The 13,789-nt window shown below is 41.4% G+C and overlaps 1 protein-coding gene across 4 annotated transcripts in view; it reads right to left on the bottom strand.

Annotated features, from left to right (window-relative positions):
• Positions 1-13,789, bottom strand: part of LOC140718555 (tyrosine-protein kinase STYK1) — an 88,283-nt gene that overhangs the window by 43,287 nt on the left and 31,207 nt on the right. For all 4 annotated transcript variants that reach the window (XM_073032515.1, XM_073032514.1, XM_073032516.1 and 1 more), the window contains exon 4: positions 12,183-12,416. In XM_073032515.1, the coding sequence (XP_072888616.1) occupies positions 12,183-12,416 (234 nt within the window). The remainder of the gene's footprint in view (positions 1-12,182; positions 12,417-13,789) is intronic.

Here is a 13,789-nt window from a genome sequence, read left to right as displayed (position 1 = left end):
TGTTGTGCTATGAACTGGAATTGATTAGAGAACGTAAAGTGATCATAATATGATGGAATTCACCCTGAAAATTGAGAAGAGAAATAGAAGTCAGAATCAATATTACAGAGTAAAGGGATTATAGAGGCATGAGAGAGGAGTTAGCCAAAATTGATTAGAAAATAACACTGGAAGGGAAGACAGCAGAGCAGCAACGGCTGGATGTTCTGGAGGCAATTTAGAAGGTATAGGATATTTATATCAAAGAGGAAGAAGTATTCTAAAGGCAAGATGACACAACCATGGCTAACAAGAGAAGTCAAAGCCAACATAAAAGCCAAAGAGAGGGCATATAATACAGCAAAAAATAGTGGGAAGTTAGAGGATTGGGAAGCTTTTAAAAACTAGCAGAAGGCAACTAAATAGTCATTAAGAAGGAAAAGGTGGAATATGAAAGTAAGCTAGCTAGCAATATTGAAGAGGATACCAAAATTTTCTTCAGATACATAAAGAATAAATGAGAGGTGAGAGTGGATATCAGATTGCTGGAAAACAATGCTGGAGACGCAGTAACGGGGGACAAGGAAATGTCAGATGAACTAATTATTTTATATCAGTCTTCACCATGGAAGATACTAGCAGTATGGTACAAGTTCCAGGGTCAGGACTCATGACATGTGTAAAGTTACCATTACTAGGGAGAAGGTTTCTTGGGAAACTGAGAGGTCTGAAGGCGGATAAGTCACCTGGACCAGATGGTATACATCCCAAGGTTTGCAGACAATATGAAGATAAGCAAAAGTGCAGGAAGCTTTGAGGAAGTAGAGTGGCTACAGAAGGTCTCAGATTGGGAGAAGGGGCAAAGAAATAGCAGATGGAATACAGTGTTGCAAGTGTACGGTCAAGTACTTTGGTAGAACAAAATTAAAGGTTTAACTATTTTCTAAATGGAAAGAAAATACAAAAAACTAAGAGACTTGGGAGTCTTTGTACAAGTCTTTGTGCAAGATTCCCTAAAGCAGGGGTTCCCAACCTGGGGTGCAAGATGGAATTTCAAGGGGTGCGACAAAGAGTAGCTTGTGTCCTTGAGTGATGAGTCACGAGTCATCACTCAGCCAGCTGCCAGTGTGCCTTGAGAAGTGGTAGTAACGTTTGTCCCAAGCACACTCCAGTCTCCCGCTGCCCGAGTCGAGAAAGACATAAACTCACTCCAGTCTCCCGCTGCCCGAGTCAAGAGAGACGTAAACTCACTCCAGTCTCCCGCTGCCCGAGTCAGCGTTGAGGAGTCTCATCAGTGTTACCTGGGAGTTACACCTCAGAGTTGAGGAGTCTCATCAATGTTAGCTAGAAGGTTACATCTCAGAGTTAAAAATCATCTCATAATGCCAAAATCTTTATACATCCGGAATCAACCACCGAGTAACAACTTCACGTTAAAACCAAACCTATAGACAGTAGGTAAATTATTCAATTATAAAATTTTAAAAAGCCACATTTTGATAAAAAGCAGTTGAAGCCATTCATTCGTATTTGTCTCAATGCATTAAAGAAGTTTTTGAATTTCAAAGGTTTTTTTTCTCTTAAAAGGTTTTTTTCTTGAATCATTGATAATTTTGAATTGTGTTAATTGAGGAGCTATCATGGTTAGCACCGAGGACTTTGAATTGTGTAATGGTAGTTCATATCTCCGGTAATCATCGGAAATAGGTGTGTAAATTCAGTAGAGAGTAGCCTAATAATTCGCATCACGTCCTCGTAGCATTTCCACCTGATGATTTATCTTGGCGTAACCACAGATAATATCGTAATATAATATTCAAAAGCATATTTCTCATGATACTTTGCTATAGGCGTGTCTGGTTGAGTAAAGCGATCATCCCTGACTTAGTCAGATAGTTTTTCTCATATTAGCTCATATTTTTCTCTTTACCCTTAACCCTTCATCATGTCAAAAAGGAAATGGAATGATGACTATGTGTGCTTTGGTTTCACTTGCACAACAGGAAATGATGCTTGCAAAAACCCCAGTGCATTCTTTGTAGCGTTGTGTTTTCCATCTCAAATCTGAAGCCATCCAAGCTTCAAGAGCACTTCAAGAACAAGCATGGTGGAGCTGATGTTGAAGGACATGATGGTGGGTCATTGAAAATCAAAAGAGCTCGTTTTGATTCACAAGGAACTCATCCAAAATTAGGTTTTGTTTCTGTTGAAAAACCACTACTTCTTGCTTCAAGTGGCATATAAAGTGGCCAAATCCAAGAAGCCCCATCCAATTGCGGAAGATCTCATCAAGCCATGTGCATTGGAAATGGCAACAATTATCCTGGGCAAAGAAGCAAGAAAAAAATTTGAACAGGTGCCCCTATCAAATAATGTCATTCACAACTGAATCAGTGATTTGAGTGAAGATATTTTGGACCAAGTCATCTCAGATGTCAGAGCTACTCCTCTTAAAATCTCTATTCAGTTGGATGAGTCAGTTGTAGTCAACTGATGTCTCCAGTTGTAGTCAGCTCATCACATTAGTGAGGTATGGCAATGATGGAGCTGTAAAGGAAGATTTCCTGTTTTGTAAAGATCTGAAAACAAACACAACTGCAAAGGATGTGATACAGCTGGTGAAAGACTTCTTTGCCAAACATAATTTAGATATCAAAGTCATTGGTTCTGTTTGCACTGATGGGGCACCTGCAATGCTTGGAAATAAAACTGGCTTTTCTGCATTGGTGATAAAAGAGATTCCAGACTTGCAAGTTACCCATTGTTTTCTTCATCGACATGCTTCGGCATCAAAATCATTGCCTCCAAATTTGAAGAAAGTCCTTGATACTTGTATGAAGATCATCAACTGGATCAGGGGGGCGTGCTTTGAACCATCACATCGTCAAATCATTTTGAGGATCTGGGAAGTGAGCATTCAGTTTTGCTTTTCTACACAGAAGTCCATTGGTTGTCATGAGGACAAGCTTTAACCCGCTTCTTTGAACTGCAGGAAGAAATCAAAGTTTTTCTGGAGGAGCGTGAATGTGATCTGGTTGGGGCAATGGAATCACAGGAATTCGCCCAAATGCTGGCTTACTTAGCTGACATTTTCACTCATATGAATGATCTGAGTGTTTCTCTTCAAGGAAAAGGGATAAACATATTGAAGGCTTGTGAAAAGTTGAATGCCTTCAAAGAAAAGTTACGTCTTTGGTGTCGAAGGATGGAAAGAGGCAGTCTCTCAAATTTTCCTTCACTAGAAGAGATGGTTGATGATGCTGGATCCATAACTCCTACTGTGCGTGAAGAAATTGTGGCTCATTTGGAAATGCTGTCAGAATCGTTTGATGGATATTTTGTGCTGGAGACCTGAAGATTTCAGAAGAATGGATCATGAATCCATATTCCTACAATTTGGAGAAAGTGTCAGATGATGAAGAGCTGAAGGAAGATCTTATTGATTTGCAGACAAATTGAGCTCTTGAAGTGCAATTTGAAAGCAGGACTTTGGAGGAGTTTTGGTGTGCAGCACTGGATATGTTCCCAAGACTTGGTGGAAAAGCACTCTGTGTCCTCATTCCATTTGCAACAACATACTTGTGTGAATCTGGATTCAGTTCTCTTTTGCCAATCAAGACAAAATCTAGGAATCGCCTGAATCCACAGGCAGACCTGTGGGTCACAGTCAGCAAGAAAGTTCCACATTTTGACCAAATCATAAATGAGAAGCAGCAGCAAAGAAGTCATTGAATTTTATGTTCAAAATTGGGATTGATTTTACTGTTTACAATTTTTTCTGAATAAATTAGAATCTAATTGCTCAATTTATATTTGCATTTTATGCACTGAGTTAAAAGCTTATTTTTTAAGTTCAATTTGTTCACCCGTATTATTGTATGTGGTTCAATTTATGGTTCAAAAATTAGAAATTAGACTTCTTCATCTTCAAAAGTGATATTACTTTTGTAGGGGGTGCAAACACTAATCAAACATTTCCTAGGAGGGTGGGGCATAGAAAAGGTTGGGAACCACTGCCCTAAAGGTTAATATGCGGGTTGAGTACGTGGTGAGGAAGGCAAATGTATTGTTAGCATTCATTTCAAGAGGATGAGAATATAAGAGCAAGGATGTAATGCTAAGACTTCATGAAGCACTGGTAAGGCCTCATTTTAAGTACTGTGAGCAGTTTTGGGCCCCTATCTTAGAAAGGATGTGCTGAAACTGGAGAGGGTTCAAAGGAGGTTCATGAAAATGATGCAGGATTGAATAGTTTGTCACATGAAGAGCATTTGATGGCTCTGGGCCTGTATTCACTAGACTTCAGAAGAATGCGGGGTGAACGTATTGAAACCTATTGAATGATGAAAGGCCTTGATAGAGTGGATGTGGGGAGGATGTTTCCCATGATGCAAGAGTCTAAGATCAGAGGACACAGCCTCAGAACAGAGCCTTTTTAGAATGGAGATGAGGAGGAATTTCTTCAGCCAGAGAGTGGTGAATCTGTGGAATACTTTACCACAGGTAGTTGTGGATGCCATATTTATATTTAAGGTGGAGGTCGATAGATTCTGGATTGGTCAGGGCATGAAGGGATACGGGGAGAAGGTAGGAGATTGGGGCTGAAAAGAAAAGTGGATCAGCCACAATTAAATAGCAGAGCAGACTCGATGGGCCAAATGGCCAATTGTGCACCTATGTCTTAGGGTCTTATGATCAACAGCACCACAAGGCCAGACTTAACATCACTGCTCAATAAAAAAATAGACCTAATTTGAAGGACAAAAAATATAAAAAACTTTCCACATCACAATTACACGTACAAAAAAAAACACAAAAAGAAAGATTAGAAAATCTGCTTAATTTGCTTTGAAGCACACAGTGAAATACGTCATTTGTGTCAATAACCAATGCAGTTTAGGATATCTTGGGAGAGGCCTGCAATGTCAGAATGCTTCCGATGCCAACATAACATGTCCACCACATACTAACCCCAACATGAGCGTGTCTGGACTACGGGAGGAGGCTGCAGTGCCTGGAGGAAACCCACAAGGTCACAGTGGGAACTGAAGCCAAATCGCTGGTGCTGTAAAGTGTTAAGCTAAGCATCAAAGTCCTGAATCCCGCCCTTCCCACATGAATGAAATTGGGTTGATGTAATGGAACCCTAGACATCAGGAATTGGCAGAAGGTATTACCACAAAAAATGTTACCACCTTCTCCAAACAAAATCTTCCACTGTTTTTCCAAAATAATACACTCCTCTACTGTAGACTCTTCAATGAAGATGCTCCAACTTCTGATTTGTCAACTATAGCCATATACTATGTCTCTTAACTTTACACACAATCTTGACCAGAACCTTTTTTGGAAACTGCCCCCCTTACCCATGAATGGCAGATAATTCTTCAAAGTCTGGACAAAACCAGTGTACTGAGAGATGCAGATATGGCAGAGGAATTGAATACGTATTTCACAGTGGAAGATATCTAGAGTAGTGGTCACCAACCTTTTTAAGCCCAAGATCCCCTACCTCGGCCTTAGTAAAAGGCAAGATCGACCCCACATCAATTAGTTACACACATACGCACCGGGGCAGAAAGGACCGGAAGTAAAACCCCGCAACCCGGAAGTAGAGTGAATGTATAAACACTGGGGGTACCCACCTTTTTTGTTTGCACCGCGGACCGGTTTAAATATTCTTGCGGACCGGCCAACGGGGGTGGGGGGGGGTGTTAAACACGACCAGAATACAGCGATACTCAAAGCAGGTTCCTTATGTCCAGTCTATTCTAGTTTTCGCAGCTCTCGGCTTCTGTCCTGCTTGCTGATGTTTTTTCCGCTGAGAAAACCCAGTGGGTTTGTCTTTAAGTGCTGGGTGCTTGGACTCAGGGTACTGAAGCAGTTTTGAGACATTGCCTCATTAGACAGCCTCCGGGCCCGAACTCAGCCTCCTGCCCGCCCGCCTGCCGCCAGACGCCTTGGCCAGGTGCGGCTGGTCGTGGGTGGGGTGAGAAGACAAGTTCAGGGCCGGAGGTCCTCATACCGGGGCCGCAGCGGTCACAGTCCGGAGAACGCGGCTGACCGAGTGGGGAGTGCGACAGAGCGCCCACCCACCCCCCTCGTAGGATCTATCGGCCAACAAATGCTTGCTTCAGTAGATCGCAGCGAGGTAGCTGCTCTGATACTTACGAAACACTGAGTCCGAATTAGGTCGTCTGCAAATATTTTAGCACCAGGTTCCCCACGAACATTCGGTGTGCTAAACTAGTTCAGAGGCAGCACTCCAGGCCAGTAGCAATGGCACATCCTTCCGGCCGCCTGAGGCCAACCGGTGATCCCTGGCACGAGGGTATCACTGCGTTTAGTCGCCTGATGACTTTGCGTGGGTTCAAGTTCAACAGTGGGCTGACAGGAAATGAGGAAAAGTGCAGCTAACTCATATCATTTCCTTGCGGCCCAGTGGCTGGGTACACTGTGTAATGCGGGAGAGCTATACGCATGTGCACTGGACAGAAAGAACGGAACTAAACCCCGCAACCCGGAAACAATCTCTCAACAGTATTTGTGTATTTATTTTTCATTTTTTGTCGGGATCAACTGGGAAAGTCTCAAAGATTGACTAGTCAATCGCGATCGATGGGTTGGCGACCACTAGAGTATACCGGACATTCAAGTGTGTCAGGGAAATGAAAATTACAACTGAGAAGGTGCTCTGGAAGCTTAATGGTCTGAGGGTGGATAAATCTCCTGGACCTGATGAAATGCACCCTCGGGTTCTGAAGGAAGTAGCTGGAGAGATTTCGGAGGCATTAGCTATAATCTTTCCAGAATCAATAGTTTCTGGCATTGTACCGCATGAGTGGAAAATTGCAAATGTTACTCCGCTATTTAAGAAGGATGAGAGGCAGCAGAAAGGAAACCATAGACCTGTTAGCCTGACATCAGTGGTTGGGAAGTTGTTGGAATAGATAGTTAGGGATGAGACTACGGAGTACCTGGAGGCACATGACAAGATAGGCCAAAGCCAGCATGGATTCCTGAAAGGAAAATCCTGCCTGACTAACCTACTGCAATTATTTGAGAAAATAACAAGCAGGGTAGACAAAGGAGGTGCTTAAGACGTGGTGTACTTGGATTTTCTGGAGGCTTTTGACAAGGTGCCACATATGAGGCTACTTAGCAAGATAAGAGCCTATGGAATTACAGGGAAGTTACTAGCGTGGGTGGAGCATTGGCTGGTCAGCAGAAAACAGAGAGTGGGAATAAAGGGATCCTATACTGGCTGGCTGCCAGTTACCACTGGAGCTCCACAGGAGTCAGTGTTGGGACCGCTGCTTTTTACGATGTATGTCAATGATTTGGACTACGGTATTAATGGATTTGTGGCTAAATCTGCCGATGGTACAAAAGGATATGTGGAGGAGCAGGTAGTGTTGAGGAAACAGAGAGCCTGCAGAGAGAGTTAGATGTTTTAGGGGAATGAGCAAAGTGGCAAATGAAATACCATGTTGGAAAATGTATGGTCATGCACTTTGGTGGAAGAAATAAGTGGGCAGATAGTCCGTGAGCCAGTAGGGTTGGTCGGTACCATCTGAGGGGAATAATACTCAGTGATTTTTGGCAAGGTATACATCCCTAGAGTTAGAAAATATGTGATAGCATTGCACCATAATGTGCTATCATGCATTTTATAACATTACCCTAAAATAATCATTTCTGAAAGGTGGCCAATATAAAGTACAACATATATATTCAACCTAGTGGTATTTTGTTATCAGCGATCCCTCAACATTGAAATTTGTCACAATGATAGCTGAGTTCAAGCACTTTTCATCACCTCCTCACTGTCTTGAGATGTGAATCTCTTCACAGTTGCATACAGAATCTTCCCCGTAGCTCTGCTCTGAACTCCGCCTTCCTCCATTTATGGACTATGAAGCAAATGAGACTATCTTTGTTACTGACTTTGGTCAGGAAGCTCCTCCACTGCCTCACCATCTGTGTGCCTATGATACCTTGCAACTCATGACCAGTCTCTTCACCCCATAGAGATCTTTCACTATTCTTGATAAAGTTCTCCTTGTATGTGTCGAACACAACATCTATTCTGCTACTCTGACTGCCTTCCCTCAGAGCCACACCCAGAACTGTTGTGGCAACATCTCTGAAGGTAACTTGATCACCTTTCACTCTTTGGACCAAGTTCATTCCATCAACCACTGTAGCAGAGTTTCCTGGGAGTTGCTCCTCGACTGCTACATTTTCCTGCAAGGTTGTGGCTAAAGTAGTTTTATTTGTCTTTCTCAGCAATCCTTCTGGTGTGGACAGGGCCCAGGGCAATGGTCCAAGGGGATGAGAAAGGATATCCTCCATACGTAGACTGCGCCCTTGTGCCATCACTAAGATGCGTCCAAACAAAGACCTGTCTGCTTTCAAGATGATCGTCCTCCCATTTGATTTCACTTCTCTCTTCTTACACACATCACTGAATGTTTTCAGCTTGTTGGTTTTCATTGGGTCATGGAATTTCTTTGCTGGTGGGTCTTCCTCTAGTCTCTCATCCTTGAAGGTTGCATAGCATTGCTCTCCAATCTCATATGCCTTCATCAGGTCAGAGACAATGTCCTTCGGGGCTGCCTTTGCCGTAGAGATGCCAATGAGGTCCTGCTTCTCTGCAAGTGGGTTTACCCATTCATGTGTGAGGCTAACCACTGCTGAAACTGCTTCCTCATCTTTCTGGATTCTTGGCTGCTGTAGCTCTGCATGACAAAGCTTTGATTTGTTGCCTTGCACCATCTCCTTTAACTGTCTCAGGAGTGCACTGCGGTGCTCAGCTGTTATGTAGTTACGCTTGATAACTCCAGCATTCAGGCTGAACCGTGATGTGCCTCCAGGAGTCTGTCTATCTTTGTTCACTGTGGCTCCAATCGCCTGGTCCACCGGGATCTGCCTGATGCACCATCAATAACTCACGCTGAGACGTAGGAAGCGAGGTATTGGCTTTTATTGACTGGAAGAATGAACAACACTACATCCTGGGGAATGAGGCAGGGCAACAGGACTCAGTCGCCTTTATACAGGGGTCTGTGGGAGGAGCCACAGGAGCAGTCAGCAGGGGTCTGTGGGAGGAGCCACAGGAGCAGTCAGCAGGGGTCTGTGGGAGGAGCCACAGGAGCAGTCCAGACAGGTATATGTAGTTCACCACACTGCCCAAAAGGGTTGTTACTTGACACCTGCTCTGAGAATTGGTCTGTCTTGAAGGCCTCATACTCAGAAGGATTCTTCTCTGGGAGGTTCATCATCTGAGCAAAGTAAGGGGACAGGTGCCTGACATAATTCATGTTATCATAGGCAAAGCACCATGGGTTCATGGTTCTTATAGCATGGAGGTTACCATGCAAGCTACCACTGCTGCAATGCTATCACATATTTTCTAGCATTAGAGGTGTATACCTTGCCAAAAGTCACTATAAGAATTATTCCCCCCAGATGGTACCAGTGTCCAAAATTTGGGGTCCTGGCTCACGGACTAAGACTATTAATTAGATGGGGAGAGAATTCAAAATGCAGAGATGCAAGGGGACTTGAGAGTCCTTGTGCAAGATATCCTAAAGATTAACCTCCAGGTTGAGCCAGTTGTGAAGAAGGTGAATGCAATGTTGGCATTCATTTCTAGAGATATAGAATATAAGAGCAGGGATGTGATGTTGAGGATCTATAAGGCACTCGTGACACTACACTTGGAGTATTGTGTGCAGTTTTGGGCTCCTTATTTTAGAAAGAATATACTGACATTGGAGAGGGTTCAGAGAAGATTCACAAGAAAGATTCCAGGAATGAAAGGGTTACCATATGAAGAACATCTGGCAGCTCTTGGGCTGTATTCCCTGGAGTTCAGGATGTAGTTCTAACAATTTCTCCAAAATACCCGAAGAATCAAGATTTGGAAAGGTAGGAAGTACAGTGTTTAAGAAATTCCTAATCTGTAAATATCTAAAAAATGAGATCTGGGCAAATTATATTCATTAGATAATTGTTCAAAAGACATAAAACAATTATCCAAAAATAGATCAGAAAATCGTCGTATTCCTTTAGTCTTCCAAGCTGAATAAGCTTGGTCCATAATAGAAGGATGAAAAAAGAAATTGGATACAATAGGAATAGTTAAAACATACTGATTCAACCCAAAAAAATTCTGAATTTTAGAAAGGTGTAATATAAAATGTTTACAATATAATTATGAAAATACTTCCAGAGGCCTTTTATAAGATTGAAAATGATTGGAAAAGAGAACTTAACTTTATTATCCCTATTGAGAATTGGGATAAAATTCTTCAGTTAGTTAATTTACCCTCTATATGTGCTAAACATTCACTGATACAGTTTAAAGTTGTGCACGGGGCTCATATGTCCAAGGATAAATTGTCTGGTTTTTATTCCCATATAAATCCTATATGTGACAGATGTCATTCTGAGATAGCTTCTTTAACTCATATGTTTTGGTCATATCTGCTTTTGAAAAAATATTGGAAAGACATTTTCGATATTATTTCCACGGTATTGAATATTGATTTACAACCACATCCTATTACTGCAATCTTTGGTTTACCAATGATGGGGTCAATCCATTTATCTTCTTCTGCTTGTCGGATGATTGCATTTATTACATTAATGGCTAGAAGATCTACTTTGTTGAATTGGAAAGAAATTAATCCCCCTACCGTATTTCATTGGTTTTCTCAAACTATGTTATATCTAAATTTGGAGAAAATTAGAAGTGTCGTATATGACCCTTCTATTAAATTTGAGAAGATTTGGAGGCCATTTATTCAATATTTTCACATGATTTAATTTGATCCTGTTCCAATCCTATTTGTTTATTCGGTTTTGATTATATATGTTGAGAGGATCGGAGTTGGGGACACTGATGATTTTGTAATTTTTTTTAATAGATACTATAAACAGCCCATTTATATATTTTTTTTCTTCTTTCCTTTTTTTTAAATAGTTAGTGGTTAGTTTGTTAGTTTAGTTTTTCTTAGGGTATTAATATTTTTTTTCTTTTTCTCTTTTCTGTTTTTTTTTCAACATGAATTACTTAGTTTTTTTTGTTTCATTTATATGATATTTGTATCATTCATGATTTGGGAAGACTTAACTATAATGTACTTATTGCTTGTATATCCTTTTATGTTCATTTTAATTTTGTAAGTTTGTAATCCCATTATCTATGTACTAATCTTATCATGTTGATATTAATAAAAAGATTGAAAAAGAAAAGAAAGGAGTTCAGGATGAGGGGGGATCTCATGGAAACATTCTGAACATTAAAAGGCCTGAACAGTTTAGATATGGCAAAGTTATTTCCCATGGTAAGGGATTCTAGGACAAGAGGGCATGACTTCAGAGTTGAATGACGTCCATTTAGAACTGAGATGCGGAGAAATTACTTTTGTCAGAGGGTGGTAAATCTGTGGAATTTGTTACCACGAGTGATTGTGAAGGCCAAGTCATTGGGTGTATTTAAGGCAGAGATAGATAGGTCCTTGATCAGCCAGGGCATCAAAGGGTATGGGGTGAAGGCAGGGGAGTGGGGATGACTGGAAGAATTAGATCAGCCCACGATTGAATGGCAGAGTAGACTTGATGGGCCAAATGGCCTGCTTCTGCTTCTATATCTTAAGGTCTTATGAAGCCAACTCCAGCCCTCTTGAATTTTTGAATCAAATTTCCAGTCACAAGAGATTGAAGAGGAATTGATCAAACCAGCAATTGTGATAAATTGCATAACTGCAGAACTACATTTTCTAAACAAGCTCAAGGAAAGGCCTCTGAATAACATCTAGTGGACATTCCTCTCGGGTCAACATTTGAAACATATGTAATTTAGTCGTGTGAGCCTGTTCTTTTCCCTCGAACTGTTGGTTAATCTCTTGAAATGGACCATGTGAGGATCAGATTGTGAATGTATGGAACCAAACCCAAATCTTCAGTAGAGATAGTGAGTTACCAACTGAGTGCCAGATGTTGAGTTATGGCTAAAATAATGATGGCTCGTTATTTCAACTAACAGTTGAACACAGTTAAGATGTTTGAAGAGAGCATTTTTAAATTGTAGAAAGTTGACTTCTCTAGCCATTTCCACACTTGAACACAACTAAGATTAAATCACCACAAAAGGGGATGGAACACAAAATGTTAAGGAAGATTTTTTTACTTACCATGAAGAGACTTTAACACAGCTCTCACTTCCCCAGTTCCATCTGGAGAGAGGATATTAGCTGTATAAATTGGTCCATAACTCCCACTCTGCATATATTCCAAATTGCCAAGTATTTGGTCTGGTGACATTTCCCACCGCTTTAGAGAGAGATCCTTGGCTGCCAGAATCCGTTCGATTGCATTGGATATTAATCCATTTTCATTCTCCAATTGATATCCAGATTCAGATTTGTCTAGAGAAAAAATATCAAGTTCAAAATCCATATTTATAGGCTATGATCATAAAAGTGAAACAACACAGATATTACAATGAGGATTATACAGTAATGCTTCATGGGAATGGATGAAGACTTTAGATTACTTCAAGTTCCAACAATACAAACATGAAATAACCAATGGAAGTTACTTCTCAGTATGTACAATAAGTAATACTCCCAATAATGATCACAACCTGCTTTGGAAGAGAACATCAAAAGCATCTGAAATGTAAATTTCCAATACCACGTTGCAGCAGCTGAGTCCATGAAACCCTTTTCATTTCTCTGGGAGACGGTGTTACCGTACAAGTGCTCACCTCTGATTTACAGGCTGCCCACTGGTAACATCAAATGTGATATAGGCTTCACATACACTGGCTGGAGCTCTGAACTTTCATTATACCAAAAGAATGTCACAACTCTTGTGTAACATTGTGCCATGGAATAAGGGGCTAGATGGAGCCTCAGCTTAAAGTCTCATCTGAAAGATCACACCTTCAAGATACGGAGTGCCCTGACTCATGTGCAAAAGCATATGCCTCTCATCTGTTATCACCTGACTCGGGGAATGGTGTTACCACAGCTCACATTCCCAATTCAGAAATAGCAAATATCCCAGCAAGCTCAATGTGTTCAAAACCAGGACCACAACCTTCAACAGGCATACAAACAGAAGATTTGGGCATAATATTGATTCTATCCACACGGTAAGAGGTTTGCATTTTAGTGACATCAACTACTAATTGGTTAGTTAGGAAGAGAGGAGAGGGGTTGGGTGGACTCCTGTGTTCTATATCACACTTCATGGGGGAGAGCCAATGTTACTCTGGCTTCAGTAATCACAAAGTTTCAAGGTCCACTGGCCGTAGATGAGGAGCCAGATAGCTGAATAGCAGTAAGTATGCTATCTTTAGTCAAGAAAGGCAGCAGGGATAAATCTGTGACCTCTGGTGTACTGCAGGGATTGGTGCTGGGATCCTTGCTGTTTGTTACATACATCAATGAATGCAGAAATATGTCTGGATCTGACAAGAATTTGTGGTGTCATTGATAGTGACGGCTGTAGTCATTGGGTGCCGATTGATAATGACCAGCTGGCAAACTGGACAAGGCGATGGCAGATGGACATTTGAGGTAATATATTTTTTAATGGTGCTGCTGATGGCAGCATATCAAATATAGGACATGCACCATGAACAGCAAGATGCCAGGGAATACAGAGAAACAAAAAGAGACCATGTTGTACGTCCAGAGATCTCTGAAGGTGGCAGCTCAGGTAAACAAGGTGGTGAATAAAGCATATGGAGAGCTTGCCTCCATTAGCCAAGATACTGAGTATAAGAACATGG

This window comes from Hemitrygon akajei, chromosome 29, assembly GCF_048418815.1.
Source record: "Hemitrygon akajei chromosome 29, sHemAka1.3, whole genome shotgun sequence".
NCBI classification, from domain to species: domain Eukaryota; kingdom Metazoa; phylum Chordata; class Chondrichthyes; order Myliobatiformes; family Dasyatidae; genus Hemitrygon; species Hemitrygon akajei.
Note: the sequence above shows the minus strand (reverse complement) of the source record. Positions and strands in the feature narration are given on the sequence as shown.